This window comes from Rissa tridactyla, chromosome 1, assembly GCF_028500815.1.
Source record: "Rissa tridactyla isolate bRisTri1 chromosome 1, bRisTri1.patW.cur.20221130, whole genome shotgun sequence".
NCBI classification, from domain to species: Eukaryota; Metazoa; Chordata; class Aves; order Charadriiformes; family Laridae; genus Rissa; species Rissa tridactyla.
The window spans coordinates 152174041-152199967 of record NC_071466.1 but is presented as its reverse complement, the minus strand read 5'-3'; the positions used below and the strand labels follow the sequence as shown (position 1 = coordinate 152199967).

The 25927-nt window shown below is 37.7% G+C and overlaps 1 protein-coding gene across 9 annotated transcripts in view; it reads left to right on the top strand.

Annotated features, from left to right (window-relative positions):
• The window catches only part of ERC1 (ELKS/RAB6-interacting/CAST family member 1), a 304845-nt gene that overhangs the window by 112951 nt on the left and 165967 nt on the right, over positions 1-25927 (top strand). For all 9 annotated transcript variants that reach the window (XM_054188992.1, XM_054188994.1, XM_054188990.1 and 6 more), the window contains 4 exons: positions 1451-1588; positions 2955-3095; positions 4219-4359; positions 18001-18194. In XM_054188992.1, coding sequence (XP_054044967.1) covers positions 1451-1588; positions 2955-3095; positions 4219-4359; positions 18001-18194 — 614 coding nt within the window. The remainder of the gene's footprint in view (positions 1-1450; positions 1589-2954; positions 3096-4218; positions 4360-18000; positions 18195-25927) is intronic.

Below are 25927 nucleotides of genomic sequence, written 5' to 3'. Positions count from 1 at the left end.
TTTCAGTCCATTCCTTAAAAAAACAACCACAAAAAAACTTACACTGTTCTTCTGCTGTCAGTAATATATAGGTTGTGTACAAAGCCGGATCTTAAGTTTATATGTGCTTGCTTAAGAGAAATAAAAAAAATCGTACGGAGAATCTTATGGTCTATACACGGAAGGAGACTCCTTGCTTGTTACAGAGGAACATTACAAGGGGTTCCCTGAATTAGGTTGTTCTTCCTCCTAGCTTGTAGCACATCTAATGTTATTTGTGACTAATGTTCATCCTCCTGCAAAATCTTTTACGTTTATCATTACGGATCTAGACCATTTTCTAAAACTGTGTTCCAGAGGTAATTTTAATAGAGATAGCAAAGTAGCAGTGGATGTGTCTGTCTAGGCCTCTGCTCTGGAATCACAGCAGCTCAGTTCTTCCACGGCTGAAGAGTAAAACCTGGGGATAGTTGCTGTATTTCTACTAACCAAGGGGCTGCTAACTGCTGTTTGACAGGTGAAGCAAAAAGGCTAGTAATGGTTTCAGAAAGTTTACTAAATACTGGACTGGATAGCCTTTGGGGTTGTCTTGTTATGTTATTTCTTACAATTGTCTTTAAAAGAATATCTTGCTACAAGTGTTTTGCAGATGGGTACCTTGCATGACACATGTTGTTCACCAGTTTATGATGTACATTTGCTGATGCAAGAAGAACTTGTCAGAAACAACAACAAAAAGGAAGCAACTGAGAAATCTGTACCCAGTTTAATCCTTTGCTGATAAATTTGTTTTTGATGGGTTGTCATAATGATAATGTGTCTGTTTCTTGTGATGTGTATGTTTGCATAGAATGGGTTTAGCATTAGGTCTTCTCAGTCTGTCAAAAGATGTATTCTGAACTCATAAACTGATCACATTCTACACCTGCAGAAAACAAGGCGTATGTATTTTCTGCCCAGGGAATGACACTTTGCATTAGTCCGTCATATAGCAAAGCACTACGTAAGATGAAGAAGCAACATTGACAGTACCAAAGGAAATATTTAAAATAATACTTCTTCACAACTTCTGAATTATCAAGTGTCGCTTTTGGTTTACATATGCAGTAATGTTTTTCTCAGCTTTTTTCCTTTCGTATTGTTAATACATCGATCATCTTTCAGTCACACAGTGCCCAACATCCTCAGAAATGAGGAATAATACCCTTTCTGTATGTTTTTCTTGTAAATCTTACTTAGACTTTATTGCTCTGAATCCTCTCCTGATTATTGGAAAGGTTACTGATTCCTTGTTAATATTTGATGGTTTTGGTTGCATTGCTCGATGTTTTGTTGTAGGATTATCGGAACTAGGCCATTGCGTACTTCCTTTGCTTTACGAATATTTTAAAGAGTTTAATATACTACTAAGATGATTTTTGGATGGTTTTGCTTGCTATATTCTTAACATTGACTCCTCCTCTTCTTTAAGATTGAAAATCTTCAAGAACAGTTAAGGGACAAGGAGAAGCAAATGAGCAGCTTAAAGGATCGTGTGAAATCCTTGCAGGCCGACACCACAAACACTGACACTGCCTTGACCACGCTGGAAGAAGCACTGGCAGAAAAAGTGAGTACGGAAAGCCGAAGTCCCTTCCTTCGAAAGGTCCCTCTACTAATAACCTCTCTAAAGTCGGCTTTTGCGTGTGTTTCCCGGGCTCCGTCAACAAGACGTCTCTAATGCGATGCCACAGTGACATCCTTTGCCCCCGACAGCTGAGGAGGAGGAGGAGGGATGAGGGGGGCGCGGGTGCTGCCGAGCTGGGTCCCTCGCTAGAGGGCGCTGGAGGATGCGCGGAGCGCTGCCGGGCTCCGCTGCCGGAGCCAGCCCGGGGCACCGCCGCTGGGCCGGGGGGAAGGCGGGCGGGAGGGTCGAGCTGAGCCACAAGCTGTTGCTCTAGCCATTAGCTACCTGCCATCATTTTGTGTAAAAGAAATTGGTGTTCTCACGTTGTCGTTTCTTTACGCGGTGCGTCTTTGGTATGATTGTGGGATGCCTTACATTTCAGCTGTGGATTCTCTTGCTCTTTTCTTTTTCTTTTTCCCTTTTTTTAAAATCTGGCTAGTATCTTATTTCATTTTATCTTCCCTTCTCAGATATTTTAATAAGAAATTTATTTTTTAAATTTTGCTGCATGAAATTGAGTTTTAGTTCCCAATATTGAATTAAAATGAATAGTTGTCCTGATGTAGCTGTGTATCAGTCTCACTTTATTTGCAGCTTTATTATTCTCATTTTTTTTAAATTTTTTTAATGCTTGCCCAATTCTCAGGAGATAGCGGACTGATAGACAAGATACCCTTGTCTATACTGTTTTGGTTGGGCAACGTTTTGGAATTACTGTATATTTTTTCTTGATTCCTGGAGAACCAAGGTTACAGCTCCTTTAGTCTGTCAGATTCTATAAATGTAAAGTTTGGTAAAGCTTTCCCTGGGGCTGGGGAATTCACTTGCATCCCTTCAGCTTCCAAGATAACTACAGCTCCATTGATATCTGGTGTACAGAAAGGTTGTTTTGTTGCTTTTTCTTACTGCACAATGATCCTGCTGTCACATATGCATTACACCCCTTCCTCTCTGAAGGCAACCTAACTGTACATTTTGGAAAAATAAGATTTAAATAAGGAAGCAATATGTAAAGTATCCTGGTCTTGGTTAATTTTGATTATCAGGACCAGATAAATTGTGTTGCTTTGTAACAGTAGTGCGGACTTTCAGAGATACAGAAAGCCTTGTGCTTCTTAGCAATGAATCCATAGATTTCTCAAGTTTCCTCCTTCTTGAGGATCTGTTTTACAACTGTAAAGAAAAGAAAATGGCAATATCCTACACTCCTCCTCCTTGTCTACAGTGTGTAAGAAGTGTTGTGATAAGAAGTCTCATAATTTGAACTGACTAGGAGAGATTTTCTTCACAGAGTGCTTTCTTTTGCCAGGAAAGGACAATTGAGCGCCTAAAAGAGACACGTGATAGAGATGAACGAGAAAAACAGGAAGAGATCGACAACTACAAAAAAGATATTAAAGACCTGAAAGAGAAAGTCAGCATTTTGCAAGGAGATCTCACAGAGAAAGAGGTTGACCAGCAGAATGAATCTGTTGCGTTAGAATTGATTGTTGCATATGTTTGTGTTATATTTTAGGTGAAGAGAAATGTTCCTTTACGGTAATGGTCCTTCAACAAGTTTATCTAGTAAAATACATTGTTTGAGAATTTTTGAAAGCACAAATACTTCAGAACCGCCCTTTCATGGATAGCATACAGTGCCCTTATGTGCAGCAGTTGGTTGTATTAGCAGTGAATGACCGATGGTCAATGATAGCATTTACTGGAGCTGTGCCTATGGACAATCAAGGCTGAGAACAAGCTTGTTCCTGTCTAAATACAGGGAGGAAAGGACAGAGGTTCATCAAAGCTGTGGGTGCCAAAAGCACGCAGATAATGTTTATTCTTTTATGCAAACAATACAGCTAGTTCTTTTGACTCTGAAGAGTCCTTTTTTGATAATTAAGTTAGTTGTTGGTAATGAGCCAGATGGCTAGACGAATTAACCTGATTGTATTAAAGAAATATAAACGTTCCCTTTTCCCCTCTTGGAATTGTAACATTCAAGTCTACCTACAATCTTTTTTCAAAACTCAAAGTAAAACAATACAAAAAATAGGCACCCAGGAAGTGCTAAGATTTTTGTCTATGTGGAAGTCAACACTTGACAGGAAAAAAAAAACACCCCAAAAATGTCTCAGAAAACAAGAAGCTGAGATGTCTTTTGGAAATAGGTAGCATGAATCAGTTTCACCTCATAGCAGCTATGTACAGAAAAGCTTTGAACACACTCAGTTTTAGATACCATGGCCAAATCTGCTAACTGTGTATGATTTTTAAATAAAATTTTAATTAAAACTATTTTTTCTTAAACATGACTGTCACTGAAGCACTAGTTCCGGTTCACAGAATCTTTCCTCTTTAAACATGATTTTAAAATTAATTTAAACAAGGTTTTATTTTGATACTGAAAACCTGAATTAAATCAAGTTGTCTTTAAGGCATTGTCACAAACATCCTGACAAAATATGTTGTTCTAAGTTGGATCCTGAACATAGTGTAAAGTGATAGGAAGAAGATAAAGACAAAAAAGAAATTAGCTATTGCACATAAAGAGCATTTACTTGATAGTTATTTTACATCTTTTATTTTAGTCATCCTTACTGGATCTGAAGGAACATGCTTCATCCTTAGCTTCATCAGGACTGAAGAAAGATTCCAGGCTCAAGACGCTGGAAATTGCATTGGAACAGAAAAAGGAAGAATGTTTGAAGATGGAAACTCAATTGAAGAAGGTAATCAATAGTTGTATAAGTGGTGTAAACATTCAGCGTTAGACAAATTGGCCATGTCTGCACTTTGGGTCTTAAGTTTGGATTCTGTGAATTCTTTTCAGTAAGTACTGTGAAGTTGTGTCCATGCAAAGCCCATCAGAAAATAACTTTCAGACGCTGCTACTAATTTTGGATTTCATTTAAATGCGGTAACAGTGCTGCTGACTTTTTTTTTTTAACAGGTACTAGGAATTAAAGATTTAGTCTGCTTCAGTACAGTTTGTGGCAGTAATTGTACTGTTAAGCTGGTGTAACAGCTAAAAATTTAACAGCTAAACATTTCACATATCAATTATCAATGCATGTAGATGTTAGTGCGATAAATTCAGATGCATGATTGGCCTGCCCCATAGGAATGCAGATAAACAAATGAAAAGAATATATCATCAGTGAAGTGTGGGATCTTTTGTTTTAATCTCATTGCCAGTCAGAGCTGATACATTGTCAGGAGTTTGCTGTTTGGAAGAATAATACTCTATTACAAGCAAGCTAATTCATTTGAACAAAATCTTTGGGTGACATTTGCATTGCAAGCCTTCTTTATTTTAGCAGTGAGTAGCATAAATACTGCACTGTTTAGAGGAACTTCAATTTGATTTTAACTTTTTGATTTTAAAAGAGCAGGTGATGAAGAAGCACAAAACACACTAACTGAAATAATGATAACGCTTCTATTTATAAAATTAGAACATGACATAAGGTAACACAATTTTTTGAAGACATTGAAGTCTTGGGTTGTGGATTTCTAGCTGTTTCTTTACATCTGCCCAGGAAAAGGAAGAGTGCCTGTGCTGTAGTTTGGAACTCTGTCCTAGTTCCTCAAATGAATGTGAGATCAAATTTTGAATCATCAGTTAAGACTTGTTTAGGATTTCTGTTGTGGGGGTGCAAGGTGGGTGTTAATGCACGTGAGAATTCTGTGTCAGTGAAACTCAATACGTGCATATCTAGAGCCTTGTTTGCCCTTTTTCATTCTATTGCACAAAATAAACAGTTCTGTTCCTCAGCATCAACCAAGCACAATAGCAAGAAAAGAGAGTTGAGCACATTTAATCGGTCTCATTCAGTGTACTGTACAGTGGGTGACTATTTCAGAAGTCCTGAAGGACCCTTTCACTTGAATTTTTTGTCATGGATTGCAGTTTCACGCTTTGTCAGTGTGCTACTGATAATGAGTTGAGGAATATATTGTAGCTAAGATTTGGCAATTTGCCAGAGATTTTTTTAGCAATTGGATGATAGTATTAGTTTGTAGGTAGACAGCTTCAGTGGAGAACATTGATAAAACTATTTTATTTTTTTTTTAAAAAGTAATTACTGACTGGGAGAGCACATAACAAATAGTTGAAAAAAGCAGTTTTGGAAATTCAGTTATTTAGGGAATACATCTTTATATTCAGCATTTGTAAATGTACTGCTTTTCACCGCTTCCCCTGAGATTGCTTTCCTCACTATAAGCAGTGAGTATATCGGTAGTATAAGCGGGTGTGGAGGTCCACCAAATCTGGTGAAGCGCTGCTAGGTAAAAGGTGAACATGCAGTCAGTTTGCACCGTGATGACAGCTCTTCGTTATAATTCCTTTAGGCCTACCTCTGCGCATTCCATTTTAGAGAGGATTGTGCTTAATAGCTGGCATCCAGGAACATTACGTAAAGACACTGAGACAGTTCTTAAGACCTTATATTTTTATAATCTAATCTCTTTTTTTTTTTTTCAGGAAATAATTAAGAGGGTGAATTATTCTCTTGTGATCCTTTTCCTGAGGGTTAAAATGGGAAAATAGCTCAAGTATAAAGAGCGCTATTAACTGTACAGAATAGCTATGAGACAAATAACTGTATCCTTAATTTGGTTCCAAAAAAAATCATGAATATAAATTCATTGTATTGTAAACACAAATAGATTTGCATCTTCCCATCCAAAGAAGCTACCTAACCTCATTCGGTCAGGATGCTTTCAGTTCTACAAGCAAAGAAAATGGATAGTCTGCCATTACCTATGCGCAGTATAAAGCCCTTCTATAATACTCTGGATATCTGCTCTTCTGCTTCAGGCGTTATTGTTTACTAGGTCATTTGGACAATTGTTTCCTGTGTAGAGACCCTAAAGTACCCTCTCGAAAGTCCTACTGAGACAAAACCATCAATACCTTGTTCCTTTTCTAAATACTGTGTCATGTTGGACTACTGCATTCTTCTTATTCAAGGGAAAATTCAAATTCAATAGAAAGATTTTTATTTTTTTTTTTGTGATAAGAAGTCAGTCCACAATAGCTTTTTATAAAGGAATCAAAGCTCTAGAACCCAAGTGTGCTTTCATGCTGTACGAAAGAGCCCGCTTCAACCACTGATCCTCCTTGCTTTCTAGAACCAAGTCACAGTTACTTTTAGTTACTCAAGAAAATATAGTTAGCAACCACTTGAATATGTTTTATACTTATGAGTAAGTTTTTCCAGCAGTTTTTAATTTGCCAATTTTTTTTGTCACTTGCAGAAAAGTAGAAAAATGTATTTTTAAAAGGCTTTCTCTCTTTAAATGCATTGCACATTTATTCAGGCAGTTTGACATTTTCAAGGTGGATTAGTTCCTTGTCATCCTTGAAACATCCTCCGCTCTGTGGTGAGACCCCACCTGGAGTACTGCATCCAGCTCTGGAGTTCTCAGCCCAGGAAGGACAGGGACCTGCTGGAGCAGGTCCAGACGAGGGCACGAAGACGATCAGGGGGCTGGAGCCCCTCTCCTGTGAGGACAGGCTGAGAGAGTTGGGATTGTTCGGCCTGGAGAAGAGAAGGTGCCGGGGAGACCTTGTTGTGGCCTTTCAGTACTTAAAGGGGGCTTGTAAGAAAGATGGGGACAAACTTTTTAGCAGGGCCTCTTGTGCTAGGACAAGAGGTAATGGATTTAAACTGAAAGAGGGTAGATTTAGACTAGATAAAAGGAGGAAATTTTTCACAATGAGGGTGGTGAAACACTGGAACAAGTTGCCCAGACAGTTGGTAGATGCCCCTTCCCTGGAAACATTCAGGGTCAGATTAGATGGGGCTCTGAGCAACCTGATCTAGTTGAAGATGTCCCTGCTTATTGCAGGCAAATTGAACTAGATGACTTTTAAAGGTCCTTTCCAACCCACACTATTTTATGATTAATTATGATAGATAATCCAGCTCCAATTTAAAGCTTCTAAAAGCTCAGTTTTACACATCTACATTGTTAACCATTGCAAATAACTGTCACAATTAACCTTAAAACTAATGGCTACATAAGAGCATTCAGTTTAAAATCGAATTAAAGGTTTATTATGTTGAGTTTTATTACATTATCTTAGCGCTGTTTTGCATAAGATATATGCAGGACAGCCTTTCTTGTGTACCTCTTAACAGCAAATGGCAAAAAGCTCTTCCTTTTAGGTTGCTTTCCTTACATTTTGAACAGAGATGTGTCTAACATCTATCTTGTTTCTCTTGCCTCTTATTTCCACTGAACAGTTTGAGTACTTTCAGTTAAATCTATTAGCCTTAGAAGTTAAGAAGCTGACAAAAGAGACTGAATTGGACTACTGTTAAGCCATTAGATTAAAAAGATTTGGGCAGTCCTTGGAAAAAAACTGTTGCTAATCTCTAAACAGCGAGCCTTTGAGAAGGCTCACTTTTTCTGTAAAAGGTATTTAACTTTACACTTAAAAGAAATCTTGTTAACCGAGTGGAGTGCAGCAGTGCTGAAAAGTTGCTGACATTATTTTTCTTTCCATGTAAGCAGTCTCCAGTGTGTGACTCTAGGTGTCCACTTCTCATTGTTACTGGTCCTCTTCTTAGTAATGACTGTTTTATATTGATCCCTGTCTCAGTGAATAAAGCTGCAGTGTTTTTTATGTTCTGGGTTGGGTAATTTAATAATTATACTATGGTTGTGCAAATCTGTATGCTTAATGTTCTAATTATTCTGCTGTCATTGCTTCTATGCTCAATTGTCAGCCTACTGCCAGCGGGTGATAGTATGGGAGATTCTGAATGCTGAAAGCAAGCCATAAATCCCTGTTGAGTTTACATGGCCTGGTGTCCTGCCTCAAATAGTCTCTTTTTTTGCTGAGATGGAATCATTAGAGGGAAATTACACACCGGGGGTTCTCTCCCTGTTTTTCTGTGAAGTGGTTTTATGTCCTGTGGCTTTTTTTTCCTTAGGAAAATCTTTTTTCTAACTTCTATTTTAATGTAGTAGTTTTATAGTGAAAAGGTTTTCTTCTAGTTATTTTTCTTCAGGACACACTCTTCCTAGCTTTTTCTGTCTTGTCTTTCCGAGACAATATGCTTCATTTCATTTGTTTTTCTAATCTGGGAGAGACCAACTAATACTAGAATTTGTTCCAGCAAAGATGAGCGGATTTTTGTCTGTCTTCATTTCCAGTGCATAGTTTTTCTCCCTATAGATATCTTCCTTATTTGAAAAAGGGATCAAGGTTAGAGAAAAGAAAGATTCCAAAACCATATGTTAACAAACTTCCCCTTGGTGCAGTTCTAGGAACTTTTCATCATAGAATGTTAGCAGTGATACCCTGCCAGGAAAATATCACTAGATTCAACAAGCTCACTCAGAGGATGTTTTTTTCGGCTGCGGTGTTCTTCTTTCAAGTTCAGGAGGATAGTATCTTTCAAAAGACAGGAAAAATATTACTGAATGAAATGTTGATCCAAAATGTTTCCCAAGTTTTAGCTCAGTTAGTGTAATGCAGGCTCTGGTGCTTTTTAATTTTGTGAATATGGATTTCCTGCCACAACTGAAAATATTACTGATAATTTTGGTAGATGAGATAGAAATACTATTTTTTTTTTTTTTTGTTCTCAACTGGTGATTTGTTTTTTTAAAGAAGGGACAATAAATGATATATTCAGCATAGCAACTGTTGCGGTTTAACCCTGGCTAGCACCTGCAACCACACAGCCACTCACTCCCCCCAGTTGTGATGGGACAGAGAATCAGAGGAGTAAAAGTGAGGAAAAATTCATGAGTTGAGATAAAGACAGTTTAATAGGTAGAGCAAAAGTAGCGCATGCCAACAAAGCAAAACCAGAAATTCATTCACTACTTCCCATCGGCAGGCAGGTGTTCAGCCATCTACAGAAAAGCAGGACTCTATCATGCATAATGGTTACTTGGGAAGATAAATGCCATCACTCTGAACGGCCCCCGCTTCCTTCTTTCCCCAGCTTTATATGCTGAGCATGACATCATAAGGTATGGCCTATTCCTTTGGTCAGTTGGGGTCAGCTGTCCTGGCTCTGTCCCTCCCAGCTTCTTGTGCACCCGCAGCCTACTCGCTGGTGGGGCGATATGAAGAGCAGAAAAGGTCTTGACTGCCTAATGACAACAAAAAACACCAGTGCGCTATCAAAAGTATTTCTCATCCCAAATCCAAAAGTATAGCACTATAACAGCTGCTGGTAAAAAAGTTAACTCTATCCCAAATGAAACCGTGACAGCAACCTCTAAAGAAAAATGCTACCAGGGAAATCAGGATGTCTTGTAAAAATTAAAGTAAAAAACCAGCAATTGTGTTCAGCGTTTAGATAACACCAGTTACTGAATTAGTTTTCTAAACAATGTAGCTGTCTTGTAATTGATATAAGTGAAGCACTAGAAGGTCCTGCTCGACCTATAAAACTTTCATCTGTAAACCCAAACACAGGACTATGTTAAGTATTTGAGGACTGGACAAAACTGTCTGGAACTTGCATAAGAGTAACTCCATGTTTCTCATGTTTCAAAAGCTGGTTAGTAATACATGCTAAAACCACAAAGTAAGATTCTGTTGTCTTAGTAAATGAATGTTGCAGCTATTATTTTAAATTCTTTTCTTGTTGCATCTTTTCTTTTTCTCTCTCACGCTGTTCCTATCCCAAATTTTCCCCATCTTTTCCTGTCTTCTTTCTTCCTTTAGCATCCTGAAGTTTTATTGAGTCATCCATCCAAGCCAGTAAGTTCCCTGGCAATCTGAGAGGCTATTGCCAACCCCATTTAATTTTCTGTGTTGCATGTCTATTCACCTTTGCTTTTATATTTGGGCCAACACAGGGTATATTGGTGAATTACTTTAGTAGTGGGTATTAGATGGTATGGATACAAACAAAATGCTATAGTATGTCTGACCAGTCATGCTGAAAAAAAGCCTCCTTAGGAGGCTTTTGCTTTTGCTTTTGCTTTTTGGCTGCATTGGTCTAACTTGTTTTTTGTTTGGACAGCTTAATATTGTGCCAATGTTTTTGTTTCCCTTTGCTTCAGTTGCTTGCAGTGTCTTGTAGCTTTCCTTTCATCTCCATTGTCCATGCATTTTCAGAGCAAGAATGTAGAATTTCTATGCAAATCAAGCTTCTTGCGTGAAAGTATTCTGTAACACCATGTACAGCAGCGCATTAGAAATAATAATTAAGTTACAGCAACTAAAAGATTGCTTAAAAACTTGTGTAACCATTAAGCTCACTGGTCCTATGTCAGTTTAATTTTGGACCCTATTACCAGCCTTCTGTTTGATGTCAAAGAGCACTCCTTTCAAGGAGTGTTTGTATAATAGTATCTTGACACTGTAAATTACGTAATCCAAGGTGGTTTTCATCAGAGATTTCTTTTGTGACTGTGTGCATCAAAAATTGTGTTACAAAACTTTCGGAAGTCTGGTATCTGTGTTACTCTCAGCAATGTTCAGAGTAAATGTAGCTGTGTATCCCGACAGTCATTGTCTCCAGGTCAGAGAATTCCTGGTGCTTTTATAGTTCAGTTTTTGCGACATCCTGTATTATAAATTATTTTAATAGAGCAGATAATACAATGCATTTATGGGACTAGATTTAGGAAAAGAGTTGCACATTGGAACAGGCTGCCCAGGGAAGTGCTTGAATCATGATCCCTGGAGGTATTTAAAAGACAGATAAACGTGGTGCTTAGCGACATGGTTTAGTGGTGGTTTTGGCAGTGTTAGGTTAATGGTTGGACTTGATAATCTTAAAGGTCCCTTCCAACCTAGACGATTTTATGATTCTATGTGCAATACGGGAAAGTATTTTGTTAGGAATATCAGAAATAATAATGAATTTTGTTAGGGCATAAAAATTCCTACACTGTATTTTGAGGTTTTTTATTATATGTAAAAACAGTCATTAATAAATATTCTAAGGTATTTGGTGCACAAAGATTAGGAAACAATTACATATTTTTCTTAAAGGATATAAGATTAGTGGATATGGCATTTGAAGGATTTCATTATTTAGCATGTCATGACAGAATATTTTTTCCTCAAAGGTATTTTGTTTTCAGGTATGAAAAGGAGACTCGGGACTTTTCTGGTAAATTGATACATTCCTCCACTTTAAAATAATTTGCCAGCCTCCTATCCTGTAGATTGCACTGGTACAGTCTGTTACTAAACTCATTTAATGCATCCTATTAAATAGATTCTTTTATCAATTGTTTATGGTTTTGCAAAACCTTTTAAATCTTTTATCTGAAGTTTCTTACATTGTTTGAGCCTGAGATTTTGTTTGGTTTCGTGGCTTTTTGAAAGAAACTCCCATCCATAACAGCTCACTGTTTTCGAGAACAAAATATAGAAATACGTTAGTTTAACTTGTTTTTTAACACTTTACATGTGTTTTTAAAACACTCTACAGTTTCTGAGACTCTCCATTACTCTAAAGTCAGAAAATATGAAATGTGGGAACAAGCTGTGCATTTTATTCCCCAATATGATATAGCCAACATAGAGGATAAGGCACAAGAGGTTGTGTTGTGGCTTTTGAAGTTCCAGTCCTGTTGATGATTCATGACAATGTCAGCATCATCTCATGCAGTAGAAAGTTGGAGGGGTTTTCCCCCTGATTTTCTTATACCTAAAAAATTAAACTTACCTACTCTACCCCTCTCAGAAACCTTGTTAAGACAACATTCATTTTGAAAAATTAAATATCCAAAAGCTAGGAAATGGCCAATGCAACGTTGTGTGGCCTTTCTCATTTTCTATTGTGAAGTGGTTGTTAATAATATTCTATAAATAAATTATTCTCTGCCAGATGTTTGCAGTCTTCAGTATTGTGTGAAAAAATGCTCAAAGAATGAGCCAAAGTTATGTAAGAAAGATGTTAATCATCTAGAGAAATTAGATTATAGATTTATATTTTTTTTAATAGTAGGAAAGCGTTAAGAGAATAAGGCAGGATATTTTTGCATCTCAGTTTTCCACCTGCACAACAGGTATAGTAACGAATCCTCATTTCCCTCTGGTGGTGTTGAGAAGTGAAGTTTGTTACCGTTTGCCAGGAAGTAACAACCTGCAGTCGTGATTAGTATGATAGAAAGAAAACTGGGTTGTTTTTTTTTAAGTGTCATCTGTGTAATTTTGAGTAAATAAGGCATAGAGCCGTACCTGAATATCAAAGAACAAATACCGAATATCTGCTCATTACTTGAGTGATTCCCTTCTGTGCATTGAAGTAAGTGTTGTTTCTGTAAAATAGTAGCCTGTGGCCAGGTGAGTAAATCCTAGTTCGGGGGGGGGTGGTGCTGAAGTATGCTTTCAAAGACAGCCGTTATCTGGGCATTTCCCTCCTGTCTTTGTACACGTCTTGTGTTGGTGTAAATTCCAATGAGAGCAAATTGTTAATTTTAATAACGACAATGGGAACTCATATCTTTCTGAAGATACAATTTTTTTCAGTAATGGGTTTTCTCAAGGCATCTTTCTCTTATGTAGGCTTTCAGCCTTCTTTATTAAATGATTCCAACCAAATGCTTGCTTATTCAGTGTCAAAAATTTACAGTCACATTAACAGAGACTAGCCATTTAAAAGATCTTGTCAATAATAAGTTAACAAACAACTCTTTGTGACAGACGCAAGTTTTTCTGGTACATAGGATATCAGAGAATTCTCCGAGCCTCTGAATTCCAGAACAGCGTTTTTGGAAAGCTGTTAGAGCACATGGTGTTTAGAGTGTTGGAACTAAAGGAGGAGCAAGTCTGGCTGTTTTTCAAATTTGTAACTTTGTTGAAACTAATAAAGACGCGACAGAAGGCAGCGCACACGTTTTATCACTTGAATTGCTGCCTTCACAATAGGAAAAATAAAGAAAATGGTTATATGTGTTTGTCTTTTGCAGTAAATAGTCGTCATATATTTTTGTAATTGTCTGTGCGTTTACTATTTTTAGGAGATGTGAGGCACACTTGGAGGTAGGAGGGTGGATTAAAATGGGATTTCAGATTCTTGGGAACTTCTACTTTGTGGCCAAAAGTTCTTGGCAACATTTGTACATGAAACGTTAAACTGAATTTGCTGTCTCAATTCATAGGTAAAAGTAGAAAGTGTTTGCTGTGAATTATTTGCTGTTTTATTTAGTTAATCTTTTAGGAATATTGATTTGGAATTTTAGTCATAATGTTTGGAATTTTTACTTATATTTTAGAACTTTTAAAGTAGATCTTCACTATTGTTTTCTTCCCTACCTCTGGCACACTTTAAGCTGTGTAAGATCACCTTTCCTCTTAGTAAAGATTTTTTTGGCACAAGAAATATCAACTTAGAAAATTATGTTAAATATGTTTGGTCGTCTTCTCCTTTACGTCTGTAAATAGTGCTTATTTCTGTGAAACATTGGTCATCTTTGTTTTAATTGTAGAAGTTGGCTTTGTCAGCTGATTTTCTGTGGAAGCAATAGACGTTATATTACTTTTATTTGAGGAACAATCACTCTTTCTTGTATTCTTTAGGTACCTGAAGCACTCACCCCATCACTTACCACATTCCAGATGGGAAATGATGGCTAAGAGCAGAAAAGCAGAAAGACGTTAAACCCCCTCTTAGTTTATAGTCACTCTTAAGAACTTTAAGAGCATATCCAGAGTAGTAAGCTTAAACTGAGCAGTAAGCTTAAACTATTCTCAGTCCTGAACCACTTAGAATTTGAAATTATATTCACACTGGCAAAGATTAATACTGATCAGATGAGCTTTGCCAATAAAGACATAGCTTAAGAAGGTGCTGCTGTCTAGCTAAAATGTGACTGTTTCTTATGCATATCAATGCAGAATCAAACATGCAAGTTTGTGCTCTTGAAAGTAGCTTAAATTTTCCTGTTTGACTCTACACTGGAACAGACACGGAGAGCTAATGACAGGGTCAGTGGTAACAGTTAAGAGGTTTAAAATAGCCTGTAATCAGGTAAACTCAATGGCCTTTGTAAACATACCGTTTCTTACTTGTCGCTTGTCAGAGGAGAAAATGCAATGTTCCCTTCACCCTAGGCAAGCTGCTTTTTCAATTTATTTATCTTGTTATCATACTTCTATACATTTGCATATTTGTTAGTAGCTATGCTAAGAGGTGGCAGAGCTGAAAGTTGAACCTATTGAAATGCACTTCTTGTAGTCTCTTAATACAGCAGGAACTGTCGTGGTGCATTTGTCCCTTTATATTTCCCTTCTGTTTTGAAAATGAAATTACTGCCTTATTTTGGAATTTTTGTGCACCTTTGGTGGGCAGGGGAAGTTGTGCGTTCTATTTTGGTTTTTGGTTTGTTTTTTTTTTTTTTACTGTGAGTATAAGAATTCATTATTTGTGTTTAACTTTCTTTTTGGTTAAAAAAAATAATACTGAATTATTTTGCACAATGTTGCATTGGGAAGGTAGCCAATTTCTTCTGTTCCAGATCTTGATGTGAGTTTGTGGGAAACCTCGAAATGCATTGGTTTTCTTTCCTATACAATAAATGAATCCAGTAGGATTTTAGATATGGTCATGTAACACGTATTTTGTATATAACCCACAAAATGGACCAAAGTCACTCAGTCAGTAATTCACAACTCAGGAAGTGGTCTCCAGTTTACACCATATCGCATAACGTTCTCTTTGTGTTAGGTGAAAGTATCCATACTTATGTGCATTATATACAAATAACATGTGTTACATGTCTTAACTAATAATTTATGTCGTGTAAATAGCCCTTTCGTTCTATAAGAACCAGACACACTGACTTGTTGGCTAATTTTCTGAAAAAGAAAATTGGTTTCCTCTTCTCAGTAGTGTCTCTTGGGTTGTTGTGGAGATGCTTTTATTAGCACAGAGTAATATAAATCAGGACTGTCCTAACAGTAGAATTGCATTAGGTCTTATAACTTATTTTGAATTAGACAGTTTAGTAATCTAGGCTAGCAGCCTAGCTTTGCTTTTTTTAAAAGAAGTTTCTTGATTATCTGATTATGTATTTTGGATGACTTTAAAGAGCCTGGAGGAGTATTTATTAAAACAAACTATTTGAGATGTTGGAAACATACCTAAATCCAGTACAGAAGAATTCAGGCTCTGTGTCTGGTGAAAACCAGACTTGACTCTGTCAGTAGTGTCTCTTAGGGGAATATAGATGCCCCCCAGCAGATTTATAGATGGCCAAAAATACCAGATTCCTAGTTCCTGCAAAACAGTATTCGGGAGGGAAGGATGGAAGTTTTGTTTGAAATTTAGGTTCAAAATGAAATGGAATCAAATATTTCAGATTTCCTGCAGGCTGGAAATCCCGTTAAGGCATTTCAGGAACACCCACCAACATTCTTCTTCAAAAGCAGAGTACGTTCCGTGATGCTTGTGGCTGTTCATGGAACCAGCACGCTTAACAGTTTCATTGCTGCAGTGTCCTCCTGCCATCATCTTGGCAACACATTATTTAGACTTCCACTTGCCTTAGAGAGTCCTTTCCAAGGGTTTATAATTCAAAGTGCTTATGGGGCAGTAAGGAATCTGGAAGCATACACAACCCTCCAAAAGGTTTCTCAAAGCTTCCAGGCTCTCCAGGGATGCACATGGAGCTGGGTCTCAGTAGCAGGATTTTCAGACTTTACAGCTCAGTGACAGAGGAGCGACAGGGCTTGACTCGAAAGTCTCAGAAGTGGGGAGCCTTTTAAGTGTTCCTTCGCACATTGCCTCGGGAAGGAGTTCTGTACTTCTATGGTTGTTGGGCACTCCTCTTGACACCTGCCCAGAAGACCAAGGGATCTCATTCTAGGATAAAATTCCATCTTTCTGGAATTCCTGCTTAAAAAAAAAAAAAAAAAAAAAAGAAAACCCAGTTTAGCACTGACCCTCAAGCAGGCCACTGCAGGGCCAAGGCCCTGGAATATGAAGCATTCCAGTATTTGGACAACAAAGATCCATCCCAAGGTTATACTCTCAGTAAAGAAAAGCATCAAGGCCTTCTTCAGTCTTAGAATATTCTGCTCTGAGATTCTGGATTTTACTGAAATGTGGCCTTGGCTTTAACGGACCGAATTAAAAACAAGGGACTTCAAGGCAAAAATGTTGGGGTCAATGAACGGATATTTTTCCACCAGTCTTATTTTACTGAATAACCAAACAGTTTTAGCCAAATTTATTTTTGCTGTTATTTGGTTTTTTGCAAGCAGCAGCTTCTAACCCTGAGGTTTATGCTGCTGCAGTTCTGTCCAATTACCTTTAAAAGCAACAGAGTCCTATACTATTGGATTTAGACTTACTGTGCTTTGGAGCAGAACATTGGCAGCTTGTAAAACAACTTTCCACAGCTGCACACAGTGAGGCAGGAAAATTCTGTACTCTTATTTTCTGTTTTGTGTCTGTTTCAGAGAAGAGAAAGGCCTGGAGCTTGCAGGCAATCTCGGTTGGCAGCATAGCTCCACCAAACCTGCTATTCACAAAAGCAAATCTGAGCCATTCCAAAAGAGCTTTAATTGGTATCAAACAATGTTTCAAGATCCAAGAGCAGAGGGGCAGGGGGAGAATGAAAAGATAGTCCTTAGACTGCTGGTTTAAACTCCGGCATAAATGCTGCCTTTTCTTTGTCTCTAGTATGTTTGGGAACTGTTGAATTAATTTTACTGAGAAATTAAAAAACCAAGCTGTTAAAAAAAATAATTAAAAAAACCTCTTAATTGGATTCATTTTTTCCGCAGTCCTCTGAAGCTTTTTGTCCTCATAGTCTGGTTATTAAAAAACATATTTCCTAGATAGCTAGGTGAAGATATTTTCAGTAGGTAGTCAGACTCATTTTAGTCCTAGTCTTCACGGCTCAGATGACTAGCAAGGACTTCAGTACATAGCACCATCTGTGCAAATCTATCTGACTCTTTGCATGCTGATGTAGCTGTTGAAGGCTATTAACCTGTGATGGGTTTTTCTAGATTATTTAAGTTAAAAATACCTCAGGTAACTAATCCTACAGACATGTCACTGTTTTAGAAGTGTACTTTAAGAATTTTTATGCCCACTCACATTTACTTTGCTTTTTCTTTCCTTTCGAAGGAGTTTGACTTTTTTCATATTTTTACTTCTTATGTCAATTCTTTCAGATCAAAAAATCACTTAATTTTTTTAGACGGAATTAAAAAAAAATTCGATTTGTTTTCTGAATTTTACTTCCCTAGAAAGTATTTCCCCATACTTAAAAGTTGCATATGCACTGTATATTTGTTTCTGTGTAATAATTAATCTTGCAATTTTGAAATAGGTATCTAGATAGTGTTTTGCAGTCATCATGGTATCTATAAAATATACATGTGTGAATGAAGTGTTTTTTCTTGAACCTTTTTCTTACAGGCTCATGAAGCAACACTGGAGGCTAGGGCCAGCCCGGAGCTGAGTGATCGTATGCAGCAGCTGGAAAGGGAGGTAACACGGTATCGGGAAGAATCTAGCAAGGCTCAAGCTGAAGTGGATCGTCTTCTTGAAATCTTGAAAGAGATGGAAAATGAGAAGAATGATAAGGATAAGAAGATAGCAGAACTGGAGAGGTGAGAATGGTATAAAGTTCCTAGAGGAGCAAAAGAGCTGATTAAAGTTAGAGATAACTTAGTCCATTTTGTGCCTATTTTGGGAAAGTCTGTTTAGAGTTTTTCTGCCTTTTTTGGCAGATTGTAAGTGGAAAGATGTCTTACTGTGTGCTTTCATTACCTGGCTGCTCAAAAATAGGGCTGATATAGATAGAACTAGAAGAGCATATAGATCTGTAAGGGAATGGAGATGGTAGGAAAAGTTGCCAACGCTGTGATGTGTTTGGAGAACAATTTGTTCTCTTGATTTAATAAATTCCTCAGGCATGGTTCTCAAAAAAAAAACAGATAAGAAAAATTACCTTTAAGCACTTGTCATACTAGTTACTCAGGTTCTTCAGGCAAGTGGCATCGAAACTCTTTGTACTGGTAGGGACACAGGTAAACTTTGGCTCATGTGAAGCCAAATGAACAGATTTGCTTTTGTCCAAACAAAATGTGATTCAGCGCTTCTCAGCATTTTCCATCTTTCTGTTGTCGCCAGGGCGCTCAGATATTTTCCCTAGACTTCAGTACCCCAAACAAAAATTATAATTTATTATAGTTCCGTGACATTTGTATCACAATCATAAATAGAAGATCTTGGGAAATACCTGAAACAGATTCTGTTTCCTGTCACTTTCTCACACTACAGTGGGTGAAGAGGGAGTTTCTAGGCAGTAATACCTGTTTGGTTTTTTTTTTTCTCTTTACGATCCACCATGAAGAATCACTAAGTTGGAACCACAAAATGGAAATTTGATTATTCCCATTTGCCTTGTGCCACAATTGTCTTTCTAATTTCTGTCCCATCGCTATTTAATTGCTCTGCGTTTAGTGTCAGGAAGATTAGGGAAACTGAGTAGAGGACATACCAGGTTCTGCGTGATGGCAATGGTTATTGTTCATTGTCTGATAATAGTCAAATTGCGGGCCCCTCTGAATGATTTGAGAACATCTTTTCTAAGAAGTCCATTCTTGTTTTCTTGAAAGTGACAGAGCTGTGAAACAGTTCAACTTGTCAGTTGGGTTTCTTCTCTCTTTGTAATTGTAAGCAGCATCCTGTTAGCTTTGTTTGAGATGTTATTTTATTTAACCTAAATTCTTTATACCTATGGTGTAAGCTTGAATATCCAAAAGTGAGGATATGTCCTTTTTAACTGTCTTCCCTTTTTTCCTAAGGGGTATAACTTTCAGCTCATTGATACATGATGTATCCAGCAGATCATTCAGGCTATAGGTTGATAGAGTAGGTGCGTTAAGCATAGCCATGAAAAAGCTAAATAGCAGTTAAAAGTCATGTTTGTCTGGGTGATTTTTTCAGTCCCTTAGAGGTGCCCATCTTCAGTGTGAAGTTCATCATGTCATCATCTTAGGGCAGCATGTAAGTTGACTAGGGACCAGGGTATAAGCAACAAAATTCTGGTAGAAGTACGGTACAGGGAAGAAGTACGTTCATAGTGCCTGAATTATTTCTGTGTGCAGAAGTAGTTACTGTTTAGGAAAAGCAAGTCAGAGACATTTATCATTCCTCAACCTGATTCCTAGAGGAGATTGGTATGGCAGGAAGAGAATTTTCTTATGCACACTTTTAATGCAATTCTGTTTTTTTAATCACATTAACATTCAGAGACTCTAATCAAGATTGGGGCTTGCAATGTCAAACACATATAAGTGGCCTGGAATCACAAGAGTTTATAGTCTACAAAGCAAAAATAACAAATAAAAGAAAAGAAGATGGGCCTCCTTCTCTTTTACAGATGAAAGCATTGGCATACTGTCTTCAAAGACTTAGAAAGGAAATCTTTCTTTGAAAAGATGCAGTTCTAGAGATCTGCAAAGCAATTATTGTTTATCATGTTAAAGTGGTAGTTTCTTGCTATTTCAGTCACAGACCAAATTCTTACTATATCAATGAAAGCATAAAACCCCTGAAATGACTGGACATCATTCCATAACAATTTGGTGGATACATTGACTATTCAGTGCTATCGATTCCTTCTTAGCACCTGATCTTTGCTCTTAGGAAAAAAAATGGAGTGGTCCTCCTCTCTTTTCAACTTGCTGTCTTTTCTACTAGTACTAAGATAAAACAGAATATGTCTTCTTTTATTTCTAGTGATTAGAATAGGTATTTCAGCTATGTCAAAGAAAAAACTACTTTTGTTATCATGTGATTGCCAGCAGCTGTGTAAATCAAGGGGGAAAAAAAAGAACATTCATGTTCTGTAACCACTGTGAGTGGAAATGGAAAAGGTCTTCAAGATCTAGAGACCTAAGGTGCATGCTGTTAGTGTGGTGAATTAGTGAAGTATCAACACCTGAAATGATTTTTCAGGTGGAACTGTAATATAGTCAGGGCACTGGAGAAAAAGATACAAGATTTCGGATACTTTGTAGTAAGGTTTTGACTAGTAATTTCTCTTTTTCTGAATAATTGTTGAACTTTTTATTTGGCCTTAGTTGTTTCCAACTGCTTTCCCACGCCCCTGTTCTCTGGAAGCTTGTTTTCTCCTTGCGAGTTTTTACACAGAGTTTTTAACATGCCTATTAAATGTATAGGTTGATCCTAATTTTATCTACTATGGTTGTTTACAAAGTCTTCTTTCATGGATGAACTGATATATCCAGGCATGTTACATGGATGTTTTAGAGCTGGAGTCTTGGTTTCCTGTAAAAGTCCTTCCTAAACTGTGGTCCTTGCAAAGTGAACTAAAAATGATCTTGAATTCTAATGCTTCTACAGCTTTTCAAACTCTGCTGTGCAAAGAAGAACCCTAGTGCTTGCAGAAGCATTTGTCAGCAAGCAAAATAGTGAAGATTGCTGTGCCCATCAGAAACTGTTATAATTACACGTAGAGCAAGATGAGAAGAAATAAGTCACGTTCAGCGAATAACTGTACTTTCTTAGTACATGGGATTTTTTCAAAAGAGAGTCTCTCCCTAGAGTTTTTCCTTATGCTAGTAATATGTGACAACTAGACCTTACATTGTCAGGAGTAGAGAAATAGTAACACGGCTTCATCCATAGAAGAGAAGCAATGAGTCGCTTATTAGGGAGGTATGGATAGGGGAACAGAGAAGGAGAAAAGATAGGAGGAGAGGAAGATGAAATGAAAATCAGGAAACTGTTCTCCTAAGCCTTTTCAGTGATAGCAAAGCTGCCATTAAGTTCAAATTAAAATTGAGGGAAATGCTTCCACTGTTCAGTAACTGTTGCAATTAAAGGGTGGGGGATGGGGGATGTTGTTTTTCAGCTGTGAATGAGAGGAAAGATATCAAAAAATAATGTATTAAATATGGTGCATGCTATGCAAAAGTCTGAAAAATATAGAGATAACATGAGATTGAAAGCACAACCTCATTAATTTATATTCTCTGTGGGCAGGATTTTGCTGCTTCTTACAGGACGGTGGGCCATAAGTCCACATTTCTTCTGTGGGTGAACAGCCCTATAAGTTTTGTTTCTGTCCCCAGATTGTGGTGGTGTAGAGGGTTTTGTAGCTGTCTGGTTATTCACTTTCTTTATAACTAACTGTTTGCTTTTTGTATTGCCATTCCACAATCTCCTGTCTCTCTGTAACTTTTCATTTTGTGTTCTGTTTCCTTCCTTGCTTTTCCTTTCCATTCATACTGTCACGTCCTGGTTCCACGAGTTGTTTTGTTTTGTACCGTGCGGGGGTTTTTTTGACTATGCCTTTTCTCAGAAAGCACGCCTCCCGCAAATTGCACCCTCCCTACCAGGTGTCAGTCCCTGCACCGCAACACGTAGGGGGGTTTGTGTGGGACTTCCTGGGAAAGTGAGTGCTCTGTATAAGGCTTCTGTTTCCTACGGGGTGGAATGTCACTGCTGGCTGCCCGGCTGCTGCTGCTGCTGCTGCTGCTGTTTGGGTCTGTTGCAATTACGCTTTTTTTCTGAGGTCAAACAGGAACTACTTATGTCAAGTACAAGCTCTAACAGTCTCTGCATTCAACTCATGTCACAGTGGTTCTGACCACAGTCCAAAGGAGGTTTGCTGCTATTCTCCTTGATTTAAACTCGACGGAAGCTGTTGCTTTTTATTCTAATTCTCTTGCTGTGTTTTACCTTTGGTTCTAATTTCTGCTGTCAATTCTGCCTTAACCAGCTAAAACTCAAGTGTTCTAAAATGTGTCATTGATGGAGATCAGTATTTCTTGAGTTCTATTGCAATTATTATCCTCTAAAAAAAAAAAAGAGAGAAGAATGAAAATTTATGCTAATCGTCTGGGGCATGGCCATCACAGCCTTCAGATGGGTAGTTTACACACAGAGATATTTGTGTGCATATGTTCTGCAAATAAGAACTGGCTCTGTATGTACTTGAGAGATGCAGTAGATATATGTGTATGTGTTGCTTCAGAAGTAAGCACTGCGTGAATATTTATGGAAGTCCTGGTTCCAGTCACAGACTTGAAATTGATTTTAGATTGACATGCTCACTATATGTGATAGCTAGTCCTTGTAAAGACATAGGGTACCAACATTTTTTTCCTGAAGGAAACTTGACTTTGATTTGGGAATCAGTAAGATAGTGCCTGACTTCGAAATACCAGCAGCCCCATTACAGACAGCTGGAAATGATGTCTATTTTGAGAAGAGATTTGGGGGAGTTTCTCTAAATAGAATTTAAGAATGCCTTGTTCAAGAAGAAACCTTCAAACTTTTGATGTATAGCAGCCAAAAGGTACTTCTTATCTTAAATATTTCTTCTGAACAGTAAATAAAAATAAAAGATTAAAAAACATAGGGTGATCTAGAAGGAGCATTGAAAAATGTAGGCAGTAGAAGGAAATATCTTACTCAGTATGTCTGTAAGATGGTGATATGTTTGTGTAGTGAAGGATAGTATGTAGAAGATGTAGTTTGTGAAGGATAGATGGAGACAGAAATTAACTACATGTTCCATCAGCTTTATGGTTTCATAGAACAGTGTAAAGGAAACTATACTAGTAAATTATGCCCTACGCTTAAGTCAACAATCCAAATTTGAAATACGCATTTTCAAACCACTACTCGTATCTTATAATAATTGTCTTTGGTTTTCAAGTTAGTTGTTTCTGTGAATTTATAATTTTTTTAGAGAATTCCTAGACAAGAACCACATCAGGGCATATAAGTAATTCAAGGTAAAAGGGACGTTGTCAAATTAAAGAAGAGAAGGTGTTTATAAAGTCATAATCAACACCATTAAAGTTAAACTTGAGAGATGGTGTGGCTATAATTCTGTATTATCATAGCTCATTAAAGTCCTCCAAAAATAAACAGAACTCTGATTCAGGTGTAGGAAAAACTGAAATAATTAACTATCACTTTAAAACACTACAATCCATTTTGGTACCATAAATCATAAAAGCAAATAACATATGTTTATTTCATGGTTGCGTGGTATTATTACAAGGCAGAATTTTTTGTTGTTTTTTCTCATCCACTTACCTCAGAAATCCCTAGTTTAAATGAATATTAAGATTCTAATGTTAATAACTCAAAACTTAGTACTGTCCAAAATGAAGGTTGCAATGTAATTTTAATTCACCTCTTATGTGAGCCTGTGTATCACAGTAAAGTGCCACAGTCTTTAACCACGTGAACCAATTTTTTACACAAGAATGCTGCCCATGGTGTGTGAAGGAGGTAGCTTAAATTGTCCCCAAAAAATCCTGGGTGAGGCTGACACCTTGTCAGGGAAAATTTCAGCACAATTTGTTAATATTTGGCAAGCAACTGAGAACAAGGTCTTGTAATGGAAAGAAGTGGTCAGGCCCGTAGTTAGTCCAGCTCCACCTCTGAGCACACAGATCTCTTGAATATTAAGATTTTCATCATTTCCAAGCTAAGAAATGAAGAAGTCATTTCTTTGTTCTCAATCTTGCTTTATCTTCATACAAAATGAACATTAGGCCTGAAGTCCCACATCGGGTTTCACAGAGTAAAAACTAATACATTTGATATCAAATAACCACTCTAAACAGATAAGAATATAACATGCACTTATAAATACTTAAAGGGTGGGTGTCAGGAGGATGGGGCCAGGCTCTTTTCAGTGGTGCCCAGTGACAGGACAAGAGGTAACAGGCACAAACTTGTGCATAGGAAGTTCCACCTAAACGTGAGGAAGAACTTCTTTCCTTTGAGGGTGGCAGAGCACTGGAACAGGCTGCCCAGAGAGGTGGTGGAGTCTCCGTCTCTGGAGACGTTCAAAACCCACCTGGATGCATTCCTGTGCAGCCTGCTCTAGGTGACCCTGCTGTGGCAGGGGGGTTGGACTAGATGTTCTCCAGAGGTCCCTTCCAACCCTGTGATTCTATGCAGGTACTTTTACTTACAGTTATTTAACTTCAGACATTTGAAAGTATGCCAATTTTCAGAAAGCAAGTGTCTGCCCTCTGAAAGTCAGCCTTTGTTAAAGTGCCTTAAGATCAACACTCAAACTCACTAATCACTTTTGAAACCTACAACTAAGAAAAGAAGCGAGAGAGAGACTGCCAGTAATTGCAAATCCATCTGTAGAGATCACCAGATAAAAAAGCCATCATAGCGATTTTACAGTCACTCCTCAGTCCATCCTCACCTTTTTCATATAATGGGATATCCTTTTTCCATTTGTTCTTTTTTTAGCTGTCCTTTATTTCTCATTCTCTCCCTTTTCCTGTATTTTGGGAGAAACCGAAACTTTGTGATATTGCAGAAACAGCTGGTTTAAAAACTGAGGTCAAAGAACCCCAATTAGTCCAGCCAGTGAGATGGTCAGGGCTGGTACAGGCTTTGGCCAAATGAGCTTGCTGTGTTAGCCCATCGTTGAGCCAGCTAAGCCTGGGTACTTGCTCTAGTATTATTTCCATGTTCAAGCAGGCAGGACTATTAAGCAGTGATTCATCTCTACCGACCTGAGTGCAGACTATCTCCTCTGTTAAATTCAGCGATGGACTGAAAGCGTTGGTTTGTTTACTATTCCAACACCGAGGATCTGATCTTCAGTCCTCCAAGAAGGAAGTTACATTAGAGAAGTACTTATGACCGCTGAGAAGCTCTGGTTGTGAACTTTTCTGAAGGCTTCTTTTTCTGCCAGATTTCCTGTAGCATTGAAGTCCTGTTTGGTTTTGTCATTAAGTCAAGGTGGTTATCCAGCATTCCCTCTCACACCTAACTCTATTATCTGTAATGAATCTAGGAGTTGTCATCTGATGATTTATACTATGCCTACATTGTAGCAATTATGGGTTTTATTTAGCAAATATCTCCCAATCTAACTGCTAGATCAGTAGAGTGTAAGAGCTATGATGTAATTAAAGTAATTATAAAATCAGTGGAGAAAGAAAATGCTGTAAACAATGAGCCTCATCTGCATATCATGGTTTCGCTGTTACCTGCCTTGACAAAAGTTGTCTTGTAGCTTTGTTTCAGTCACCACCAAAACCCCCCTTTTATGCAACTGAAACAGTAAAAATAAAAGTGGCAGATCCTTACGTTGTCTTGGACTACAGTAAGAACAAAAGTAAAATTCAGTAATCGCCAAGTAAGCCAGTGAAATAGCAACAGTAATTCTCCATGGCCATCTGCGGTCATGTTTGCGCTCTTAGATGGTGCATGCATGTGTGCATGGATGCGCACACAAACCTTCCGTCTCTCTGTCTCTCCATCTCTTCTCTGTCCCTATAAATATCAACTAAAAACAAAGGAAAAGACCAGCCATCGT